Source organism: Myodes glareolus, chromosome 7 (assembly GCF_982192425.1).
Source record: "Myodes glareolus chromosome 7, mMyoGla1.1, whole genome shotgun sequence".
In the NCBI taxonomy this organism is placed as follows: domain Eukaryota; kingdom Metazoa; phylum Chordata; class Mammalia; order Rodentia; family Cricetidae; genus Myodes; species Myodes glareolus.
The window spans coordinates 2,807,884-2,833,040 of NC_142032.1; the positions used below are offsets into that span (position 1 = coordinate 2,807,884).

General features: G+C 47.0%; 1 protein-coding gene across 1 annotated transcript; it reads right to left on the reverse strand.

Annotated features, from left to right (window-relative positions):
• Window positions 1-5,673: 5,673 nt before the first annotated feature.
• Window positions 5,674-24,250, reverse strand: LOC125393489 (pancreatic lipase-related protein 2-like). Its single transcript, XM_048423998.3, has 12 exons — window positions 24,089-24,250; window positions 23,483-23,637; window positions 22,086-22,211; window positions 21,308-21,442; window positions 20,466-20,577; window positions 19,099-19,218; window positions 16,629-16,748; window positions 14,087-14,205; window positions 11,770-11,899; window positions 8,789-8,900; window positions 7,488-7,655; window positions 5,674-5,787 (listed from the first exon to the last, which is right to left on the reverse strand). The coding sequence occupies exons 1-12, from the start codon at window positions 24,168-24,170 to the stop codon at window positions 5,724-5,726; spliced, it is 1,443 nt and encodes a 480-aa protein (XP_048279955.2). The 5' UTR covers window positions 24,171-24,250; the 3' UTR covers window positions 5,674-5,723.
• Between the last annotated feature and the right edge of the window lie 907 nt (window positions 24,251-25,157).

Below are 25,157 nucleotides of genomic sequence, written 5' to 3' on the forward strand. Positions count from 1 at the left end.
CGTGGGCAAGGTTCCAGGTTTGATGTACAACCCTGCTGTGCTAAAATCTGTTATACTTTCCTTGTCGCTGAGGTCAAGTACCCAACAAGAAGAAACTTAAAAAAAATAAGTTTATTTTCTCTTACAGTTCAAGAGGGTACAATATGTTATGGTCAGGAAGACGTTGGCTGCAGGAACAGAAGGCAGCTGGTGACGTCACCCCCACAGTGGGCAAGCAGAGAGTATTCAGTTCAGGACGTCAACCCGTGGAATAATGGCCAGAGAGGGTCTTCCTACATCACTTAACCCAGTCTGAAAACTCTCTCACAGGCATGCCTAGAGATGTGTCTCCTAGATAAGTCTAGATGCTGCCAAGTTGACCATATAAAAACAATTATACCCATAAAACAGAGCAAGACAAAGCCAACCAAAATAACAGCATAGACAGCCACATGGCACTGCGGAAGGTAGGTAGGCCAGTGCACTGAGGCCCTGATGCCTCTCTGTGGTCTGTGATGTCCTCCTTGGCCATTGCCACAGTGAACAACTTCTAAAGAGCCATGGACTCCCCCTGGGTCACCTCAGGGAGGTAGCAGGGGAATGCAAGAGTGTCCAAGGGTGATGGAGCCTTCTCCGGGGTTTGGGCGGCCACGGCTGGCTTCGGGAGTCCTCTGGCCTTGCCGTGTCACTGCCGGATGTCTCCATGCGAAAACGACCACTTCAAGCTCCTGTCTTCTGTTATAAAAATGATCAGCCTGCCTTCCGTGTGAGGTTGTTTTGGAAGATTCGGTGAAACAATGGGCTTAGCGGGGTTTTCACAGTTTGTATGTGTTAAGTTCATATGTGCAGGGCATCATGTATGACCATTGCTAAAAGAACAAAGGCAGACAACATGGGAAGCTGAATGAAGACAGACCCCTCATCTTGTATAAGCTGGCCTGAAACTCTCCACTTGCTTAGAGTGACGTGTGTGTGTGTGTGTGTGTGTGTGTGTGTGTGTGTGTGTGTGTGAAGGCAATTGTCAGTTGATTGGCTAGGTATTTTTAGTGAGCAAGCCAGTAAGAAGCTTTACTCCATGGTGCCTGTCTCCGGGTTTCTGCTCAAGTTCCTTCCCTGACTCCCTCACTGATGAGTTGTGAGCAAAGTGTGAGCTGGAATAAACCCTTTCCTCTCCAAGTTGCTTTTGGCCAGAGTGTTTACCACAGAAAGAAAACCAGAATAGGTCCAGACAGCTACATATTATAGGCTTCATGGGCCATAAGGACTTTCATAACTACTCCTGCCCTCAGTAGGAGAATAGCCAGTGTGTAACTAAATGGATGACTGCCGTCTTTCAATAAAACTTTATTGACAGTCACTGAAATTTTAAGGCTATACAGTTTTCATGTATCATAAAATGCCATTTGTATTTTGAATTTCTAAGAAACAATTAAAACTGTGAATGCCATTCCTAGCAAGGGATAAGAAAAAGAGCAGGGGCTAGAACCCTGACTCCAGCCTCTGCTGTACACCACAATTTAAGCCAAAAGCAAGGTGCTAGCCAGACTCTGGTTGTGCTTTGTTTGTTGCAGTGTGGGCCAAGCGAGCACCGCTGAGAGACAGCTCACTGGAAGATTCCAGAAACATAGCCTCCTGCAGCTAGCGCTCTGAGAATACAGCCTAAAACCATGGCCAAAAGACAGGAACACAAAGACCAATGTGGAGCTTGTATTAGCCAAGAGAAAGCCTACGGTGGCTTGAGAGAAGGCAGAAACAAAGGCCCAGGAGAGGCTTTTTATACCATGCATTAAAGTTAAAATCTAATTTAGATGAAAATGGAGGCACAGAAATGAAAAGTGTGTGTGACTTCAGCCATGCAGCCGTATGCCCTCTAACGACAGCTTTACAAAAACACATTCCCTTGGCTTGGAAATAAAGAGGATAGTTCTCCTTTTCTCGCAATTTGACTTCGTTGTTTTTGCAAATTGCTTTAGCTTTGTGACGAGTACAAACTCCATTTCTGATCTGCAGCAAACAAAAATAGAGCATTAAAGTGTTTAAGGTTCAATCAAAGGCTTGCTGCGTGCGGCACGATATTAAAATAACAGAAAAATCAATTCCGTTTTTTTTTATTTTGAATGTGATTTGTCGCAAAGAGCATTCTAATAGATAACGCTGATTATATGGTAGCAAATGTAATTTATATATACCGAGTGCTACGGCTTTGTCAGTCGTCATTAAGGAATTTGACACGTATGCAGAAGGACAATAAATGTCAGCTGAAACACATACCAGCCAGATAGAGACGGGATGCTGAAATGAGCGATGCTGGTGCACTCTATACTTAGACGTAATAATATGCAGTCTAAAGTAGCCTGGGTTTCCAAACAAGAGCTCTTTTTATGTTGTCATTTAAAATATCTCATATTTCTGAAGGTCAGGAATAAATGGCACTATTAGCATTAAAAGCTAGTAAAAGATATCCATTTAACATAACATTTTATGAAATAGCTTTGTAAAGTATTCATCCCCCCCCCATGGAGGCTGAGAAGACGTGATGAAGATGCTGGATTCTCTGAGGGTGACTTTACATTGCGCCTTTGCTGCTGTTAACATCATTCAGTAAAGTCGTGATGGAATTGTGAGCCTTGAGCCTGGGAGAGTGGGGACTACAGTTGTGTCCACGGCCGCGGCCTTGGCTGGTCTGGCAGTGCCGTGGGTTATAGGGATGTTAATGTCAGAGGTGAGGATAAAGGGTTTTCTGTGGCTGTCGTGGGTCTGGGGAGCGGGGAGAGGAGAGGCTCTTACCTAGGCTTCAGCAACAGCAGCTGATAAAACAGAGCCTCTCTCTGGGGGAGGCAGCCATTGGAGGCCAATTGGTTGCCTTTTACCTTCCATAGTTGCTGAACTGCAAATATAGTAACAGAGTTGATCTACTGGGCTCCTGCAACCCTATTGGTCATTCCCTATACTTCCTCTTTTCCTTAGAAGTTAAACTACAAAGAAACTTCACTGGCAGCTCCCTGGAGTGATCAAAAATGAATCTTTTCATCGTATTTATATCAACATCCTTTGTCATGAAAGTAGATAAGATACTGCTGGTCTCTTAACAGGGTTCTAAGTGGCTTCCTTGGCTGTCGATATTTGGAGTAGTGTGGGTAGTAAATAGGAATATTTTAGGAGGAGTGAAATTTACAAAGCCTCCAAGTCCCCGTGGCGGCTTCTCGGCACCGCTTGAGTTCTCCCCTGGATTGGGTGACTCTACCCGTTTTGGTATATATGGATCTTAGTTTGTTATTTTTGTTTGAAAAAGTTAACTTTTGCATAATCTGATGAGTGAACTCTCGTTTTGGTCTCATTTGCATTCCTCTGATTCCCCGAGTGAGGTGGAATCACCAGCATCTGTCCCTTAGCTCCCCCTTGATATGCTTCCGATGCGGATTGTCCGCGAGAGTGTCGCACAGTGGAACCATGGTCCCCTTGGTGGATGTTGAGATGCTGTGGGTCTGTATGAGATGAGACCTTCCCGAAGCAGATCACACCAGGAGGACACGACTGTGGGAAGGGACTGATTGTCCTCACAAGGGTGTGAGTCAGGCCTCAGGGACGGGTCATTTCTCAGGAGGATAGGTTGGTATAGTCAGTCTGACAACTGCGCACACCCAGTTGTCCACCACGCTGTGACTCAGCCCTTGCCATCCAGCCACCGGAATTGTGTGAGAATGAGAAATAAGCTTTTTGTGGTGGTTCAGCATCAGCTTGTTTTTATTGTTTGTTTCAACAGTAACAGATGACAGCAGCCTCTGTGTGGGCTCACGTCCTTTGTCCATTTTCTCATTGTAGTTAGTTTTCTTCTATTTATGGCATCTGAATACTCGACCTTGGTTGTGACTACTTGAAACACCTCCTCTGAGGCTGGACTTGTCGTTCTTGTCTGATTTTGCCTCTCTGTTACTCTGAAATAAAGCTCATGTCAGCCAGTACCTCTTGCCTCATGGACTGGCTGCTAGTTATGTGCCGGGTGCTGTGGTTATGTGGTTTACATGCATGGTGTATTTTTTTAAATATTTATTTCTTTATTATGTATACAATATTCCGTCTGTGTATATGCCTGCAGGCCAGAAGAGGGCACCAGACCCCATTACAGATGGGTTGTGAGCCACCATGTGGTTGCTGGGAATTGAACTCAGGACCTTTGGAAGAGCAGGCAATGCTCTTAACCTCAGAGCCATCTCTCCAGCCCACATGCATGCTGTATTGACTTAATCCTGACTGCTCCCCTTTGTGCAAGGTTGTTGTTGAGCAAGGGGGAGTCACATGGCTGTGACACAGAGCCAGTGCAGAACGACTGGAAAGCTTTATCCCCACTGTTAAGATCTGCAGGGGCTGGAGAGATGTCTCCGTGGTTAAGAGCAAGCACTGCCATCGCAGAAAAGCTGGGTTTGGTTCCCATCACCCATCCTGGGCAGCTCATCACTACTTATAACTCTACAGTGAGCAAGTGTGCACGCACACACCACAGTCACACAGATGCACACATAACCTAAAGAAATAGAGTTAGGTTTCTAGGAGAGGAATTTGTTGTTGGTAAAGAAGGGGGTTTGTTGGAAACCCAGAAAGAACTGTTGCCGTGGTTTTTACCTTGCTTGTGTGTTTCCTAGAAGCTTAAAAAAGACAGGTGTCCACCACAGAGGAGGTGACTGAGCTAAGATGGAGCCAGGATATGAAAACCTTACAGTGATTCTAATACATGGTCAAGACCAAGAGCAGAAGCTCTGTGCTCTGGGGCTTTATCTAGAACACACAGTGGGGCTCAGATAACGGCCATTCATTGTACCAGGCTAAGATTTTTAAATGACATATAAGGTTTCAAGGAAAAGGAATGGGAAAATACCAACGAAAGAAACGAGAAGAAGAAGAAGCACCTCAGTTCCACCGTGGGCTCCTCACTGCAAGCATTGGTCTCTGCTGCCACAACACCGTTCTTGGAAGTTTCTAAATGAGACCATTTCTAGATTCTGAGAATCAAACTGACTACTCTACTGTGACCTGTCAAGTTTATCCAGCAGGGAACATCACAAAAGGGTATTAATTGTCTGAGTGCGTGTGATGGGAAAGAGCCCATCCTCTTCAGCAGCAGGACCCACCATTCACACGATGCTTGCCTGTCCCTGGAGCTGACAGAGCTTCTTGATGAATGAGCACCATTTTCTGTACCATTAGATAACACTGCCCAATCAATGGAGAATTAAAAACACCAGCTGATACCAGTATATATAGTATTCTTCCATTTGTGCTTGGACAAAAGGGTAGGGTGTGAGGCAGACATAAACATATACATATGTAGAATGTTTCTGGGCAATAACTCAAGTTGTCCCTGGGAAGAAAAACTGAGACACATGAAGATGTAGGAATGTTCTGTATTGAATGTTGTACCAAGGGCAGGTATTAACTAACTGCATTAAAGCCCTTCCTTCCTCTTTCATGCCATGGGTGATTTGAACCCAAAACACAAAAGTAGGCATTATTGGAACACAAGATACACAAAATGCCCTGAAAGAGACGTGACAGAGGTGTGTGTGTGTGTGTGTGTGTGTGTGTGTGTGTGTGTGTGTGTTTTAAGTCCCAGGTATTATCTGTGGTGACCTTGCATTTGTCCCATCATATCCCAGTACTCAGAGAATGTCCTGGTACACACCTCAAGCTCAGACCAAGTGCATTAAAAACATTTATTATGGAAAAGAGACAAGGGCCAGCGCACACCTCTAGCACGGGTAAAGAGATTGTAAGACGTCTTCACTCACAGTGTTGCTGCTACAGAAGTTGTACCTGCGGGGGAAGCAGCAGGCTGGTTTGTCAGTGTGTCCATGGCTTCAGCGAGACTGTCAGACAGTGGTTATCCAGCACCCAGGTTTGCTTCCTCAGACTGAAAAACTCTAGGACCCTAGGCAGGGACCCAACTGACTCCAACTAGGGATGGTCTCCTTGCAGGGCTGTTCAAATGCTGAAAGTACAGCAGCTACATCACACCAAAGCCTGTAAGTCAGGTTTCCTGTTGCTTCTGTCTTCCAGAAGCCAGCAGTGGCCCTGCCATTGGCCCAGAGCAGGTTTTCTACATCTCACTGTTTTGCTGATTGCTCTCTTTTGAGCTATCCTTTCTTTCTATGTTTTGAAATTATTTGGTTCCTGGTTATCTTTAAATGTCAACTTGACACACCCTAGAATCATCTTAGAAGAGAACCTCAATAGAGGAATCACTTAGATGGGATTGGTCTGTAGGCAACGGTGGAGCACTGTCTTGACTTCTAATTGATTTCGGAGGGCCCAGCCCACTGTGGGCAAGCACCATTCCTAGATGGGTGGTTCAAGAAAGCTAACTGAATATAAGCTGGCCTTTGAGCCATCTAGCAAACAGAATTCTTCATTTGGCTGTGAAGTGAGTTCCTTAGCCAGAGAAGGCTGTTTGGGCTAGCAAGAGGGCCTGCCTTCCAGTCCAGCCTCGAAACAGTCTGTACTCTCTTCACTGATGGACTGTGACCTGAAGATGTAAGCTAAAATACTCATTTCCCCCATTGGTGTGGAGAATTGTCTGTATTCTGTCAATCATGTTTTAAATAAATGCTGATTGGCCAGGCAGGAGGTGTAGGCGGGGAAACCAGACAGGAAGTGGAAATGATGCAAGGAGAGCAGGAGAATTCTGGGGAGGAGGAAGCTGATTCCTCCCATTCCTGCCCAGATCACAGAAGCAGCAGGATGTGAGCTGCCCCACTGGAAAAGGTACTGAGCCACATGGCTAAAACAGATCAGAAAAATGGGTTAATCAAGATGTGAGAGTTAGCCAGTAAGAAACCTGACCTAATGGGCCAATCAGCATTATAATTTATAGAGATCTCTTGTGTGATTTTTTTTCTCTGGGACTAAACAGCTGGGGGGTCCGGCAGGACAGAAAAACACAAACAAGCCAGCCATCATGTTACACCCCATCACCTGGTTGCTTTTCGTTATCAGAGCAACAGAGCAGAAACCACAACAGTGGATTCTGTCACAACTCCCACTAAAGTAGATTCTTTTCCCTGAGAACAAGAGCTTTTCTCTGTGAGCCAAACTCACATCTATATCCCTCCTATGCCAAGTCTCAAAAAACTCTGTTCACACTGAAAACTGCATACTTACGGAAACTAATTCCACCACACTTTCCCTCGATAACTCTGTCATTGGAAAGCAAATGATCTTACAACCAATGCTTTGCCCTTGTCATGTTGAAAACTATCTAAGAGAAATGATCCTCAGTTTCCACAGTAAACCAGATGGCTGGTGGTGAGGGGATGAAAAGCTGGGTAATTTAATGAGAGAAAGGACGGTGGACACGTGTCTGGGCGATGTGGGAGCCTGGTGACTCGGTGATGAAAGAGGACGTGAAAAGGAACGAGGCGTGGATGGGTGGGTAGCTGAGAGCCTGGGAGGACAGTGGAGGCAAAGGCAGAGAAGCACATAAACACGACCAGAGAGAAGGGATCTCAGATACGTACTCTTTCCCATCTTTACCACTCTGCACCGTGATTCGTGAAGCTCCCATCTCGGGCCCGGAGAAGTTTAGCGAATTGTTGTTCCAGAGGAACTTAACCTTCTGGATTTCTCCAACATTGACGTCCACATCGATGTCTTGCACGTGTAAGGTATCTGGCGTGAGGGAGCCTCTGATTGCACAGACAGAAATATCATGTCAGCTGGATGCATGACTACCTGGGGTGATCTTCACCTGTTGTTTCTAAGTAAAGCGGGTGCTGGGTTTCTGCAAACACCAGGAAGATCTGCAGACATATCTAGGGGCTTCGCTAACAAACATTTCCGGAGAATACACTTAAGAAAAAAAAAGTCAGTCTTCAGATGTCCATTGTTTTTGTTTGTCCCAAGGAGAAGAAAAGTATTTGGGGTAGCTGGGAACTCGAAGTTTGCTGCATGACAAACTGAGGCCGAATCTTTGGCTGAAAGATTCATGCAATTTGGTAAGCACAATTTGTTAATGTCACGTAAGTAACTCCAGGAGTTGTCAAATAAATTAAACTCACATGTGCAGCCATTAGAATGAGTGCAAAACCTGAATCTAATTTTTACCATCTAAGCTATGTATTCACTCAGCACATACCCACCAAGCCCTTCATACATCTAGCGTAAGCTAGGGCTGAGGCTATGATAGGAATAAGCTGTGGGCCCCAGGCTTCATGTGTGCCTCTGTGTGTATTGGGGTTGGGAGGTGAAGGGGGGGGTTGTCATATGGATGGACCTCGCTCAAAGGAAGAATGAAGATCAAGCTAGGCCTGGTAATGCAGGCCTGTCATTCTCTATGTATAAGGGCGAGGCAGGAGTATTTCAAGTTCAAGGACAGCCTGGGCCTCTTAGTGAGACCCTGTCTCAAAGCAAACAAACATACGAACTGAGCAGAAATGCTAGGAAGAGGCCTGGAGGTACAGTTCCATGGTGAAGTATTTGCCCAGCCCGTAGGAGGCCCTAGGGTTCAACTCTAAGTATTACATTATGTACACACACACACACACACACACACACACACACACACACACACACCGTAGTCCTGTGATTAATAAAAGCAATCAACACATGATCCGTTTTAAACACCAAGCTCACAGAGCCTCCTCTTTTCATATACAAAGTGGGGTGACTGAGTTAGACATGGCAATTTCTTCCCAGCTTGGATAGTCTGGGCCTTGGGTTCTGCTAGCAAATACCTGAATTTGTAAAGCGGTAGATAACTGAGACTTTATGAGTCACCTCTTAGGGACAACTTAGCTAATGCATTTGCTACAGAACTTACCTGAAGATTTCATACTGCTTAGAGTTCCCGTTACTTCCATACAGAGAGACCAAGATGTACCCGTTCACTTTCTTTGCTCCAGACAGTGTGACTGACACCTTGTATCTCCAACCTGTGCCAAGAAGTATATCATTTCAATACACTTATCTTGTTGGGAAAAGAAGGGATCCAACTGGAAGTGTTATTTTTCTAAGACCAACTTCCCCTTGGGAATGTGACTGTTTTCTTCCATGGAGTTGACACATGACTTCAGATACTGGGCAAGGTAAGGAGACCAAGGGGACAGAAAACACAACAGTTAAGCACAATGCAGTGTCTGCTCTAATGGATGAAGGACAGTCTTGCTACACACATCCCCAGTGGATACAGGAGAATGTCCCCCTCCTCCTTCCCAATTTGTATACTGCGTTCCTGTTTGTGATGGATAGTTTTGTGTCGACTTGACCCAGCTAGAGTTATCTTAAAGGCGGGAACTTCAATTGAGAAAATGCCTCCATAAGATCGGGCAAGCTGTAGGCAAGCCTGTAGAACATTTTCTTAATTAGTGATGGGGGGGCCCAGCCCACTGTGGCTGGGGCCACCCCTGGGCTGGTGGCTGGTTGGTCCTGGGTTTTATAAGAAAGCAAACTAAGCCAGGAAGTGGCATCCTCCAAGGTGTTTACACCAGCTCCTACCTCCAGATTCCTGCTCTGTTTGAGTTTCTGTTCTGGCTTCCTTCAGTGATGGACTACAGTGTGGAAGGATAGGCAAACAAACCCTTTCCTCCTCAGCTTGCCTTTGGTAGTGGAGTTTCATCACAGCAATAGAAACTCTAACAAACAGAAACTGGCCTGCTAGGATAGTGGGTTGTTGCTGTGACAGACCTGACCATGTGTTCGGGAGGATTGCGGGAGGACTTTGGAACTACGGGCTAGAAGAGCCACGGAGTGTTGGGAGCTCTGTAGGAGCTTGGAAGAGAACGTTGAGAGCAGTGCAGATGAGGGGGGCCGGGCTTGTGAAGCTTCAGAGGGAGTTTTTAGAGTCCCTTAACAATTCTGTCAGGGCCGTTTGCTCTTCTGAGTTAAGAATCCGTGGTTCTGGTCATCTGGGTTGAAAGAATGAGCTGTGTTTAGCAAGAGTCCAGGATCACTGAAGCAAAACCTTTGATTGACTGGGGTACTCGATGCTGCTTAGCTGGAGCAGAGAAATCAGTGATGATTAAGAAGAGACAAGCATTATTAATGGGAAATCTTCGAGGAGTTGTTTCCTGAGAGTCAACACACAGAAGTCGTGTGTGTTCAGAGGTGGCCAAGTGCTGACAGGTGAACTTGGTAGTGTAAGAGTCTCCCAGGTGGTACTGGTTTTGAAGGCACGAAGGAGTCCTGGAGAGGCTTGGGAGGAGTCACAGAGCCTTGGCACCGGGGAAGGGGTGACAGGGGTGACAGGAGCAGCAGTGGAAGCCAGGATCGTAGGGGTCATGGAGAGAGAGCCTATGGGAGGCTATTGGGGAAAGTGCAGCCCAGTTGCAGCAGAGGACCCAGCATTTTGGGGATGGTACGACTGCAGGATGACTGCTAAGTGCAGCAGCCATGGAGTGATGCCAGTCTAAGTCTAGAAGACAAGCCATGTGTGCTGCAGGGGACAGAGCAGCAGGGGACGGAGCTGCAGGGGACGGAGCTGCAGGGGACAGAGCTGCAGGGGACAGAGCTGCAGGGGATGGAGGCTGAGCAGTGACCCAAGCCCCTTGGAGGAGCCCAGAAGATGATGAGTGAATCCTAGATGATTGGACATTGAGTTTTTACGCTGTGGGAGTTTGGGTTGCCCAGGTTCTTCCTTCTGAAAGTATTTATTTTTGATTTTTCAGGGGCCCATGGTTGAGAGACTTTTAATTTTAAAAGCCTTTAGGTTTTGAAAGAGACTATTTTAAAGAGACGAGATTTTGAGTGTTTTAATTGTTAAAGACTGTGCTGATGCCATAGTGTTAGGGGAGGGGACCTTGGGAGATAAGTCTTGAGAGTAGACGTCCATGGATGAGATTAAAGGGACTTCAGGTGGCTCTGCAGCCCTCTGTGCACTACTCATGGGCAGGATACAATGGGAAGATGCCTGTGTGCAGAACCTGACTGTGCTACTGTGCTGACCTCACTTCAGCCTCCAGGACCTTGCGGGGAATAGATAGGTTTAAAAGCTCTTGTCTACAAGACTGCTGCTGTAGCCGCCTGAAAACTGGCTAAGGCTTGGTTGCAGGTGGCTTTGTTATTCGTGGTATTTGATCATCTTCTTCTTTTCCAATTGGTCAACACTTACACTTTCTTCTCAGTCTTTTGATTAAAAGCAATCCTATGCGTAAGACTCTTTGACCCTTCTGTGTTTCTGTAGAATGTTCTGAGAAGCCGAGTGACAGCGTCAAGACAATGTGTGTGTGTAGATACTTTAGAGGTACTAATGAGTATTCCTTTGATGATGAAGGTGGGATTGCAGGAAATAATGTAAGTGTATACTGTATAATCATTTAAATTTAAGGCTGCCGCAGAAAAGGTTTTCCATGAGTTTGATCTTGTGTTTTCCAGTGAGAATTTGGGCAAAGTGGCACCCGTGACGATGGAGTGTTGTGTGTACATGCATGCATGTTTGTTTGCATGTGTGTTTGTGTGTGTGTGAGTGTGGTAGGTGTCAGAGGGTGGTCAATCTGATTTTTCTGACTTACAATCACATTGCCTCAGTTGCCCTCTTCTTCCATCAATCCGTGCATCTTCTGTGTCATGAGAAGATGGACATGTGGCTCAGCTCCCCCCCCCTTTCCTCTAGTTCCGCTGGGAGTTATTGGCTGAAGGAGCCACTATGAGCCCTGAGGCATGAGCTCTCCTGCCACCCTTCCATTACAGCTTGAGCTGGTGACAGCTGAGTTTTTGTCAATTAATTAGTACCAAGGGGCTTCACTAACAGAGTTTAGGTGCTTTTAAACTTATTTTTATGGAATTTTAAGTGAAATGGGAACTTACGAGCAAAGTCATCAGTATCTCCTGTGTTCAGAAAGAACGTTTGTTCCACGGCAGCGGTTTTCCCCTTAAATTGATCAGCATAATGTCCCATTTGGGGGCACCCTTCATCTGAACAAGGGAAGCAGCCATTCTAGTGGGGAGAGATCATTTGTTAGCAGGAGATCTTGCCCAGATCACCCCTTCTTCCTTCCCTCCCTCCTTCCCTCCCTCCTTTCCTCCCTCCTTCCCTCCCTCCTTTCCTTCCTCCCTCCCTATCTCCTTCCTTTCTTCCCTCCCTTTCTCCCGTCCTTCCTCCTTTACCTTTCTTTCTTCTTTCTATTATTTAACTACTGATTTATTGATCTATCTTTTATCTATTGTCTATTTTCATTTTTATTTCTATTCATCCTCCTGCTTATCCATCATTTATTCCCCCTCTTGGTTACTCATTCTCACCCGACCAGCTCAAACATGCTTGGATTTATTTATCTACACATCCTTGGACCCATGGATCCATGCATTCATTCTCAGAATTGTACATGGGATCATTCTTGATCATGCAGAAGATCCAAATGTGTACCTTGAAAACTTACAGCTGGGAGACAAGTCATATAGGAAAATGTGAAATAAATAGGGAGGGGGACTGTGAGATAATGCCTCTCGGGGGAAGTCAACTGCGAAGACAGCAAGTTACTTCCAGAGGAAAACGGGGATCTGGGCCGGGCATGGTGAGACACGCGCCTTTAATCCCAGCACTACAGAGGTGGTTGCAGTCAGATCTCTGAACTTGAGGCCAGCCTGGTCTATATAGTGACTTCCAGAACAACCAGAGCAAATAGAGAGACCCTGTCTCAAAATCACAAAACAAAACAAAAAAACAACGAAAGAAAAATGAGGATCCTTACTCACTTGCCGTTCACTGTGAGGATTTCGCTCCTCACAGGGCCTTCCAATCACATGAGCGCTGGCTCTGCTCTCTGACCTAATGCTTTACCCCAAATACATGGTTTAAGATTTGCAAGGAGCCAGACGGATGCTGGAGGCATCTGCCCAGTCCCCTGCAATAACCAATGCAGGCAAGGCCACTCCCTAAGTAATCACAGACCATGATGATCAGATATGAGATCCTTTTTACCCTGATACATCTCAGGATGGCAAAGTCAACGTTTTGGAAGAAAAAAGAATTTAAATATATTTTTCTTGATAAAGATATTTACAAAAACCTGAGAGTTTTGCAATTTTTGATATAATAAGTGATTTAGGTGAGGAGCGTCAACAAAACTACAAAACTTTTTTTTTTTTTTTTTTGCCAAGTTTACTTCTGAAAACAGGGTTCCCTAAAAGGTCGCCTAGAACTGGTTACTGTGTTTCTAACAGAGATCCAGCAGATGTGAGCTTACTGGGTAATCAACTTCAGCTACCAAATACTAGAGTAAGCACTGATGAAGGGCTGCTCCTGGTTGTGATCCACTAAGAAGGGACCATCTCGACCATGAAACCAGAAAGGAACAGGCGGCTTCAGAGCATGGAGCACTCTCCCAACCCCCCTGTCTGAATCCTCAGAGCGATCTGTGTCCTGAGAGACCAAGGGAAGATGGTGAGCTGTTCAGGAAAGAGACATGACAGTAGATGCAATGCAGAAAGAAAAGGGGGGTGGGGGAGGAAAGACAGAGGGAGGAGGGAAGAAGGAGAGACAGGGAGGAGGGGAGGAGAGTCAGAGGAGGGGAGGAGAGATGGGGTGAAGGAAGTAGGGAGATGGAAGGGGTAGGGGGAGGCTGTGCGGGACTAAGGAGCCAGGGATGGGTAGTGTCAGGCTAACACAGGTAAACGGAGTTTCACCCACGGCCTATGCATTTAAAATGTTAGTGCATCAGAGAGGAATTTCTTACGTGCCCTTTACAGGAGGGCAGTCTTGTTCTCGGGGATGAATGCCGAAGGACCTCTGAGTGCAGTGCCCTCTTATTTCTGATTCTCTTTCACACGGTACAGAACACACATACATGCTATGTGAAACATGTGTGTGAAACATGAGCAATCGGCGTGTGTAAGTGACAGGTGTGACGGGCACTTTTGTGCTCCTCTGTCAACCTGCTTGTTGACTGGGAGTTTTCTAAATGAGAATCTGGGGACCCTGGGGAGGTCCAGTGAGACCAGCAATGTGGTCTCTTCTTCAGTCCACTTCCCTGCTGGAGGAAGACGGTGTTGGAAACCTCCTCAGTCCCCCCCAACCCTGTTTACATCTGTGGCGTCGATGGCATCTTTTCATTAATTATGCCACAGAGACAAAGACGACCAGCAGGGCCACCAGGCTCGTCTCCGGGGTCCTGGAGTGACCTACCTGCTGGAACTCCTCATAGGAGCTACAGGGGTACCCCAGGAAGCCATCCGGGTGGAGAATGCTGCTGTTGTAGTACATGAAGCTCCGCAGGTGGTTGCAGGCTACAAAGTTTTGAGCTCCTGAGAAAACCAAGGCCACAGGAATGAGAGAAGGGCCTTCACCTTCGAAGGTCAGCTATTCCGAACGAGCAAGGAGCAGCCGCCACCCCTCAGGACTCGGGGCCAGGCAACTGCTGGGAGTGTCAGGTCCTAGAAGTATGCTTGTTAAATGTGTGTGACGTATGTGAAATGACCGAAGGATGGGGAAACCGACAGGCAGAGAGAGAGACACACACACACACACAGAAAAAAATAGACACAGACAAGTCGGCATATACATGAAAAGAGAAAACCGAACAACCCATTAAAAAAGCTTTTAAAGACTTAGCTTTTAAAAACAGAACACACAAATAGGTACACAAGTAGGGAGAAGAGAGACAGAGATAGTCAACAGGTGATCTTCATTACCCGCGAATGCTACGCCCTTGGGTTCAGCCGATCATGACTGGACCGTGCTGTTAGGTCTACAATGGTTATGTTTGCACCAAGTGCTGATGTTTGGTCAGCATTCCCACAATGCCACTGCATAGCAGCCATGAGGGTGCTCAGCCTTTCCTGGGGGCCAGCCGTTCTCAGATCTCACCGTTAAGGCTGAGTTAGGCTGAGTGACCCCTTCTCTAAGCTGGGCCGAGCTCAGGTGATCCCAATGTACCACCTCCTACTTTGGCCAACGACGCTTTGTTGGGAAAATCACTTTTCATTTCTCCAGTTACTTAACATAAAACTTCCCATGGAGGAATCTAGCAGGACCGTTATGGGAGTCCCTAATCATGAAAGGACCTTTGTGGGTGGGGTAGCTTTGCCCTCTCGGCTCCTAGCCCTGCCTGCTGTGCTTACAGCCCATCATCCTGCTCAGAGTGCTCACACCAGTGCCCCTCAGTAGACAACAGAACCTGCTTTAAACTTAATTGTTTCTTTCATCCAAAATTGCTGCTCAGGGATCCCATAATAGAGGAGAAAGTGTGTTCAATTGTTCCCTGTGCCCAGTGCCTGCGTGACTTGCGTGGCATACAATAGAAACACACACCAGTGCTCATGACTGGTTCACTCTAAATTGCCTCTTTAATTAAACCTGGGTTCTCTGCTATTGTGTGTGCCCTGCTCGTCACTTCTGGGACGGGGCAGCTGTTATTATGGCCCAGGCTTCTTTAGGGGGAGAACAGCCAGTCCCCCCATGAGTTACTAGATAAGGGGCCAAGAAGTCGAAAGTTCTGTTTATTTCTCACGAGGTGCTGGACTTCGCTTTATCTAGACTACTTGCACATGGGACATTAAGAGACTACCCCAAACCCCTCAACAGCATATGCTTGGTGCTTGCTTCAGGTCAGGGCCAGGTTCTGGGGTGATGGGGTCAGGGTTCACTAAGACCCAGCAACATGGAGCTTCCAGTTCAGAAAAATAATGACAAAAAATAATAACTGACCCCAATGCCCCTCTTTCAGAGAGGACAGTGATTCTGGTCTCAGGAGAGGGCCAAAGGGAACAAGAGGTAGTTGTATCAACAGCTATGGAATGTCGCTTATGATTAAAGGTGTAAGTCCTGCTCTCCAGATGAACACAGTTACACACAGGCTTCAGGAGGCCACACTGTGGCTAGCAGTTCAGGCTTCCCTGCTCACGAATACCTCCAATTTCTCAGGGTGCATCTTCTAGCCAGCTACCTCAGTCTCCTACCTGACACAGCCAATAACAAGAAAGGCAGAACCTCCACTGCCTGTGGGTTCTCTGCCGTCCTTCAAGGAGCAGGAGCTGAGGACGTGATGGGGGTAGGGGCGAAGCCAGAGCTGGGTGTTTGTACTGTGTCCACCTTATCCTGCCAGTCTGACAACTGAGATAGGAGCTCAGAGCCTTCCAGTAAGAAGCCAGGCTTATATATAGCATAGCCTTGAACACAGTATGTAGATTTCCAGACACCTGCATGTGTGAAGCAGAGCCAAATATCACACTGTTATGAGCACCTGACTAGGAGCAAGCCCATGATAGATGGCAGCAAGGTGATCACTATGGTGGCCAGACTCATACATTCTGCTTTCACCCCCAACTTGGCAGTTACCCCCTTGGTGTGGGAGGTCCTTCTGTTTGTGTGTTGCTTTTATTGGTTAATGAGGAAAGAACTGCTTTGAGTCTATGGCAGGGAAGAACAGAACTAGCCGGGAAAGTTAGGCTGTATGCTGGGAGAAAGAAGGGCAGAGCCAGAGAGAAGCCAAGGAGCCGCTGGAGACAGATGCTGGGAACTTTAGCTGGTAAGCCACAGCCACATGGTGATATACAGAATAATAGAGATGGATTAGTTTAGGATATGAGTTTAGCCAGAAATGCGCTTAAGATGTTGGCCAAACAGTATTGCAAATAATATGGTTTTCTGAGTGTTTATTTCACGGCTGGGCGGCCCGAACAAACAAGCAGCTCCTTCTAAGACCCCCTCAGTTCATCCACACACCTACCTTGCCATATTCCGTTTATATCAACAATGGTGGAAAGGGTGTTTTTCTTACATCCAGGCATTTCCTTCCCTCCATTTGGAAAGAAATCCAGATGGCCCACCTTCTGGCTCATCCCAAAACCTAAAACATTTGAAGCAGAAGTGAGCAGGAGTATACACGGTCCCAAAGTTACATCTGGCCTCAGTGAGGTCATCGGTCCATTCAAACAGAAGCATGGGCTTTGGCAATTTTCTCCTTTGCCACGTCAGTTCTCTCTACAGACAGTTCTCAGGAGGGCAATTGACAGGGCAAGGAGGAAGAACAACACAGGAGGCAAGGAGGGAGAAGATGAGCTCTGTGTGTGTGTGTGTGTCTATGTGTGGTTATGTCCATCTGTCTACTCTGGAGAGGCCCTGAACAATATTGGTAAGTCCAAGATCAGAAGCATGTATCTAGTTAGCACGTATCTAGTAGCATGTATATTCCATTAGTTGTTTAAATATTTGGTTTCTGCATTATATATGTTTAGATTATTAGTGTCCATGTGTAGGTGTGTAGGTCCGTGTGTATGTTGAGTGTCCATGTGTAGATACATGCACTTGAGTGCAGATGCTCCCAGAAGCCAGAGGCAGTTACTTCCTGGAGGTAGAGTTATAGACCATTGTGAGCTACCCAGCATGAGTGCTAGGAGCCAGACTCAGGTCTTCTGCTAGGGTGGTACGTCATTGCAACACTAAGCAAGCCCTCCCTCACTGTAGTGTCCTATGCTTGTGATAATGGTGAGCATATGGCAGAAATTCTCTGAAACTGAATGCCATCTCAAATCTTCTAGACTGGATTGCTATCGCAAACCTGCAGAGAGGTTCTTTGGGAAGGCACATTAGAGTTTTGAGGTGCACAGACCTGTGCTCAAACCCTGGCTCCACTGATCAGCTAGCTGAGTTATTCAGTCTCAGTGAGTCTCCTCAGCTGTGAGGCGGTGACAATGTCCTTTTTACGGTGCTGGGTCATAAGCTGTGCTCAGAGCAGCACACGTTAGGTACTCGGTAAGTGCTATCTCTGTCATCTCAGGGCAGCACACGTTAGGTACTCGGTAAGTGCTATCTCTGTCATCGTCTTGGTCCCTGTTGTTAAAACCCACCCTGTGTGTTCCTTGAATGCTTATCTGATACGAAGCACTGGTTTCAGAAGCATTAAACACAACAAGGATGTAGTTCCAACAGGACAAATTGTAACCAAAGCTTTGGAAATTTTTTTTTTTTGAGGCTTAAGCATTTTATTTAGTATCTTTCATGACTCTGGGTTGACAGGCTCTGATGGGTGTCCCTTCTGCCTCATGCAATGTTACCTGCGATTGTCATCATCTGAGACCTACACTCGGCTGCACTATAGGAGACTCACTTGCACGACTGGCTGCTGGTCCTGGCTAGGATCTGGTGGCTGAGCTGAGGCAGTCAGAGCACTGACACAATCCCTCTTTCTGGCTTAGGCTTCTCCTCACTTGAAGTCTATTTCCAAGAGATGAGCATTGGACTAGGACATTTGCTCTAAAGCCGACATTTGGGAATTTCAGACGATCACTCTATGAGACAGCCCAGATGCCTTTAGTAGGGGTCAGGAAGCTTTCATCTCTAAGTGAGGACTGGCATACACACATAAGAAGGGAGAGATTGGTAGCAGCCATGTTGAAGGTGCACCATCAAACTTTCACAAGGCTTGTGAACATCCCACAAATGCTCTACACTGTTAACGACACAGGGTCAGTTCCAATTTATGATAAATATTCCTTTCTGTCTGAGAAAACTTCCCACACCTTCAGATTATCCATTATGCAAGCTCGTTATAGGTGAAATTGGAATGTGATAAAAAAAATTTCTAAGAAATATTGGTGTCTATGGGACCAGTAATGAAGTATATGCAAAGGGGGATTCACATTGTACTCACCATAATTCCACTCCTTTTGAAATTTATTAGACTGACTTGTATATAACTTATTTGATTAAGGAAGAAAAAACAAGTAATTTTCCTAGATAATCTCAGTACTTGATACATAATGGATAATCTGAAGGTGTGGGAAGTTTTCTCAGATAGAAAGGAATATTTATCATAAATTGGAACTGACCCTGTGGCAAATTTTTTTTTAAATGAAAAAATTAAGTCTAAAAACTTTTCAGTCAGGTCAAGTGAAAACCTGATGTAGGGAGAGATGCAGGGATGGATGCAGGGATAGATGCAGGGATGGATGCGTCATCACCTCCCTAGGCTATAGAAGAGTTTTTGGTCCAGCCTGAGGTTGCAGACTCCATAGCAGCATCATTGGACTGGGTGATTGTTGTGGCTGGTATCCATCATTACTGACTGGGGCCTAAGGTGCATTGTAGTTAACCATGCTGAGTCTTCTCTTTGCAGCTGTGTGTGGGTCAGTGGGGGTGTCACCTGGACACGATGACATCAGTCACTGGACATGAGGGATTGGGAGTGAAGAACTCACCTAAGTTGGGAATCATGGGGTTACTATCTGTGTGAATCACATCTACAAACATGGCGTCTGATGGGTCCAGCCGGACTTCCTCTGGCAGGCCTTGGAAACAGGGCTCCGCAGGGTCCAGTCCTGAAGGGTAGAATGGCGGCAGAACAATCGTACCCCACAGAAGACAAGCTCCACAGACTGAGGGAAGGATGCCAGGGAAAAAAAGCCCTCCATACCCCAGCCATCACAGTCCTGGGAGGCTGCAGCTCCTGGTCCACTTGAGAGAAAGAAGTGAGGGCAGACAGTGTGGAGCAGGAAGGCTGCCTAGAGCAGGCTCAGAAACTCCTAGCGTCAGCTCCAGGGAGGATCTGGGTGGGACACTCGTCCCTCTCACTTCCCCTTTTCTGATTTTCCTCAGGGAGATCACAAGCTCCATGGCCTCACTTAGCTGTTCCCCAGTCCCTGGGACCCACGCATCCCTGACATCTTGCATCCCTGACATCTTTCCCCATGCTGCTCCCCAGTCTTCTGACCCTTTGACACATTCTTCCTTTACTTAACCCTTTCTTCACTAAAGCCTCGGCTCAAATACAGCCTCCGCATGGATACTTCCATTTCTCCTCCGGTCCTAGACACAGCATTGTTTTGCAGTCGTAAATTCTGCTTTGAAGTTTGTCTACTTCTTTTCTTTCTACACGCTGGCCGGGTCTGTGGGTTTCCCGAAACAGAGTCTGTGCCCAGCATTTTCAGAGAGGAGCCGAGATGAGGAGAAGGTAGAATATCTCTGTTCAAGCGTCTGCCCCCATCCAGAGAGTGAAAATAAGCCATCCATCCCTCTTACGGGTTTATTATGAAAATCCCATGAAAAGATGGAACAGACAGGCCCCTGCAAACTGACAATGTCTGCAGGATTATAAAAAACACTGTTCCTGTCCTTCAATCTGAGCGGGGCAGGCCTAACAGGTACAAAAGGAAGAGCTGTTTCATCTGCCTTGTGCTCATGAACGCTGTCTGTTTCCTTCATTCACCAAGCATTTCCTGAGTGATTTGTCTCAACTGGCTGTGCCTGACTGAGCAAAGATTCAAGGAGTGAGTGGAACTGGTACATTTTAAAAAAAATCATTTCTACTAGTAATGTCCCCGAAGTTAGGTTTCATGAACCTGGGCCTGGTTATAGTTTTCTTGTTTTGGAAACACGTTTTTATCTATGACTGTGGATTTTCTAATAGGCATTAAAAAACAAAGCCAAGTTTTTTTTTGAGTCAGGATATCATGTAAAATCAGGAAAGCAGAAGGGGCGTCCTCTGCTGTGGGACAGGCACTGGTAGAGGCTTCCCCTACTTACTTCCCTGGTCCTTGGACCCCAGATTGGCTCTCAGGACTCCTACCTGTGATCCTGCCCAAGCGACCTTCAAGTCGCCTTCCTGCTTCCCCAGCCACGTGTGATCCCAGACTGTGGCCAATGAGGTGCACATTCTCTGGGCTGTACTTCAGCTCTGTCTGTGGAAAGAGTAAGCATTAGGTTCCCAAGAACCACGTGGGAACGAGAATGCCGGGGAGCAGAGGCTGGTCTTTGCCAGAGGATTGGGCTCTTAGGAGCCGGGAGACTTAAGGGCCTTCCATCGGGACTGCTCGGCCAGGTGATAGTGCAGTCTGTTAGGCCCTTGGGGAAGGTTCTCTGCTCTTGCGTGCGGCAACAGTGCTGGCCAGTGGCCACCACACTAACTGCAGGCCGCCTCTCAGGCTGCTGCTGCCACCTGGTGTCGCCAGGGAGGCCTTCGCCCTGGTTATAGAGGGCGAAAGCGGAACTTGGACCTTCTGGAACTTACAGCAGGGAAGAGAGGGAGCCAAGAGTAAGTCCCCACCCCACCCCTCTCCCATATAAAGTGTGAAACCCAAAAGCTTTCTTACACCGTCCCAGTCTGCTTTCAGTTCCCAGAACAGCTTGCAAGGAAAGCCTTAGGTCAAAAAGGGAAACTGAGGCTCCCAGGTCCACAGCTAGGGCACTGTGGACAGTCAGCAGGGAGGAAGGTTGTTGCTTCACCTCAGGAGGGGCGTTGAGAATTTGGTTTGCTTAATCGATCTGTGGCTCCAGCCCTGAGCTTGGTCCCTAGCAACTGCGGTATGCAAAGTGTCACTTCTCCGCCCCTCTCTAGCCCCGCCCCTCTCAAGTCCTGCTTGTTCCTAACTCTGCCCTTCTCTCTAACTCTCCCCCAGACTTGGTCCTTACCGACAGTACTTGTACTAAGTAAGCGATCTCAGCGCCCACAACCCGAGTGTTGTAGGCGGCTTGGGTGTATTCGGCCCTGGCCCCGTGCCTCCAATCGACGCAAATACAGTTCACTTTCTCCACTTGAAACATACTCTAGGGGAAAGAAAGAAATAGAGAGGACAAACTTCGTAAACAGGCCAGGTCGCACACCTCAGACACAGGAATTCACCTCCATAAAGCACTTGGTTCTTGCCAGCTTCTCAGTTTCCCTCCTGCCTGTCACAGTTGACCCTGAGGGTCGCACTGTGAACTGGGTATGCTCATCTTACTTAATAGATGTGGAAACTGAGTCCCGAGGGGATGAGTTCCTAGTCTCGCAGCTCAAAGTCAGGTGCAAATAAACGACCTGGTCAGAGAAAAGCAAATTCCTGGACTGTGAAACTCACAATGCATTTCATCAGGTAAACTAGCCCACCTCAAAGACTCTAAACCTGCATGTGGTCAGGGGCACAGACACAGACCATGTCTGTCACCACAGAACGTTCCATGAGCTAACGGAGCTTAAGAGGGCAATATGTTTGTTCGTGTTAATGCTGCACACAAGTCAAGACAGAATATCAGCTAGTGTATGAAGTTCCCACGTCCGAGAGTCACTGACTAGCAACCGTGGGAGAGCGTGGCAGTGGCAATGGAGGCCTGAGAAGTGAGCATTCCTTAACAGTTTTTCTTCGAACATTTCCTTTTCTGGTGTCAGGGGCACCGAGTGCGGGGTTCAGGGAGGAGAATGAATCATCACCTTGCATATGTCAACTGGCCAGCTATCCTCTCCCTTGTCTATGAAGCCATGGATGACTAAACGTGTCTTGCGGTCCAGTTGGAAGTTGGAAGCCTTGATGGTGGCTGGATCGGTGGCAGAGATCACCTGGTTTAATTAAACAAGATGAGTTTGGCTGTTGGCCTGGCACATCTGCAGGCTGGTGACAGACAGACCAGTGAGACCAAGGTCCCAGACTCAGAGCCACCAAGCTGAGTTCCATGAATCCAGAAAGTACAAGCTCACTGACTTCCTGTTTTCCTGAACCTTGAACCTAAATCTAAGTGTTTCTGTCAAGCGTGGCTCAGGCAAGATGCTACAGTGGGATTAGCAGTAGCTGTGACTCAGCTCCTCAATTAAAGTCACGGGTATGTTCATGCAACTTGGTAGATGTAAATACCTCAAAGGGTCATTTGTAATTATTACCACTTAGTTACAGGAGTTTTTAGATCAATCTTTATTGAGATGATAAAATATCATATTTAATACTATGCTTCTTATTTTCTGTTTTATTCATATTCTGATGACTGTTTTCAATCAAATTGATTTCCTTTGCAGCCCATTAAATTTTATATCGCCCATTTGGAAATATTATCCTGAGAGGGGCCTTTAGGCTTCCTCCTGTAGCTAAATAGATTCCTGGCACAGGGAAGGTAGAAAATCCTTGACTGAACGTCGTAAGCCTGAACTCCAGTTCTGGGAGCCTGGCACTTTAGAACAGACTTCCCCATGCCCACAGACTTTCTCAGGACCCTTCTGCCAGCACATGCTAGAAGGATAGGACAAAAAAGGCAGTAATGGCTGCTGTGTCTGCACAGCTTCCCGGCTGGAGGAGCCAAGTCCTAGAGTGGGTGGCCCAGGCACCTAGAGGCAGACCCATATGCTAGGGACCAAAGCTTGAACTACTTGGACTCATAGCAAAGTCATCACTGAAAACCTCTCTGGTCACCTGACCACCTAGGGCAGGCCTATTCTGAAAGCCACCCCAGGGATCTCATATTTTCAAAGCCTTTGTGGTTAATAGTACTCCGTCCTTTCTCGTCTTGTGGATTCTTGTTTTGTATATACTATTGCTCCATTGCCATGATGATAAGGTGATGGAGGATGTAGCTGGGTTATCCATTTATTCTCCATAAATGTCACCATTGCTCTTCTTCGGACACAGTCCTAGGGTGGACCTGGAGACCTATACACTAATATGTAACTGTGTGTACATTTTGGGATTTTATCCCTATATGTATATCTTGGATGCTCAGGGGTTATGACTCTTAGCATCAAGAATTCCCACATTAGGAGGACTGTTCCAAAGTGCCAATGAGCCCCAGCATGCAGTCCAAACTGACTGTCATCCAGCACAGACACCCTATGCCCACACTTACTTGGTAGTTGTTTGGATTTTCATTTGTGTACAGAAGAAATTTGGTATCGATGTCCTCTGGGGACCAAGGTAGCACCTTCGAAGGCCGCTGAATCATCCCTGCCCATGGTTTCTCATTGGAAAAGCAGCCCAGATGTCCATAGCAAATCTCTTTCCCTGGTGCAGGAAGAGCCACAAGCAGGACAGGCATGAGGTTCCGGGAAGACATAATGTCATCTGTCACAGGAAGGGTGGACCCTGCCCAGCCTGGTCATCTTGTTAGGTACCAGAACTTCTGTGCCTGTAAGAGATGTCTGGATGTGGGCGCATCTGACAAATACACACTTCCAGGCTTCCCCCTCAGAGAGTCTGACGTTAAGGGTCCTAGGTTGACCCTACTACAGAATATTTAATAAGTACTCCTACCAGGCAAATTCAAGACAGTTACCTGTAACGAAGCAGCCCTGGAAGCTGCTACTTAGCGCGAGTCACACCACTCTTAACGTTAAGTACCTATGACATGCCGAGGCCCACTAGCACAGACATGCCACTTACTCATCTCGGTCTCTGCCATATTGAGCTCCGGCCATCACCTGTTTCTCTCCAGGGATGGCGATAGCATCCTCACCTGTGACGGTGGCCACCAGAAGGCCAATGGTCCAGCAGAGCAACATCTGCACAGATGGAAACAGGTTTCTACTGACACCCATAGGCACAGGGATAAGGCCAGCAGGGGCAGGGCTCAAAGAAGTGGCACTTCTCAAGTGTACCTGGGAAGGTGAGCCACTAGAAGCTCAACAGCCTGGACTATATAGATGAGGATATCTCTGGAGGGCGGGACCAGGGGCTAAGGCCTCCCAGGGTATAGTGAGCCAGACAGCACCACCCTGCGATCTTGGGCCAAGGCTTCTCCTGAAGTCACCTCCTCTTTTGGCGCCAATCGCCACTTCTATCCTTGTTCAGGAGGCACTGTGACTCACTGTGTTACAGGGGGATGTATAGTCATGATCAGAGGGTTGGATACGATCTTCTACAAACTTGCTTTATCTTTTGGACTCTGTTGAAGAAATTCCAGGACAGGAGAGATAGGGTTGCATGTCAGTGTCCTGAACCTCAGTTATCATAAACACAGAGACCAGCACGGTCTATGGAGCAGAGTTGTTATGAAGAGAAATTCAAGGGAAAGAAACAGGGGTGAAAGAAAGGATTCTGTGGTTCTTTCTGAGTCAACAGGTTCAGCTGCCAAAATACTGCTTCTAAAATAAGAACAGGGAAGAAGAGATGCCCTCCCCCCAGTTCTACCTGTACGGTCAACATCACAGTCCCTCCAGACACATGGTCTCCAATCACATTGCCACTCGGTTGCTTTTTAACCGCCCCAGGAGTGAGAGTCCTAGGATTTGCTCTTCAACGCAAAGTAGTTGTGAAGACACATGCCTTGGTCACTTGAGGGGTGGGGTAGGCGGCCCGCAGTCTTCCACCCTAGTGAGCCCAGAAAGAGACAGGAAAGGCCCAGAAAGGGGGTGGAGATAGCTGCACTGATGTCTTTGTTCCCAGCTAGGTTAGTTTAGAAATAATCTCGTCTGTTTGCAAAGCACCTGTGAGCTGCTCACTGTACTTTGGCCCGAAGATAAGAAGTAGAAGTGTTTTCTTTCCTCCACAGCTAAGAAGCGGTCCTGGGAACAACCAGGTGTCAC

Coding starts and splice junctions, on each gene's coding strand:
- LOC125393489 (XM_048423998.3), bottom strand. CDS start 24,170: ATGGGTGTCAGTAGAAACCTGTTTCCATCTGTGCAGATGTTGCTCTGC. Junction 22,212..23,482: donor AAAATCCAAACAACTACCAA/GTAAGTGTGGGC, acceptor TAATTAAACCAG/GTGATCTCTGCCACCGATCC. Junction 19,219..20,465: donor TCGCTTGGGCAGGATCACAG/GTAGGAGTCCTG, acceptor TCTACCCTTCAG/GACTGGACCCTGCGGAGCCC.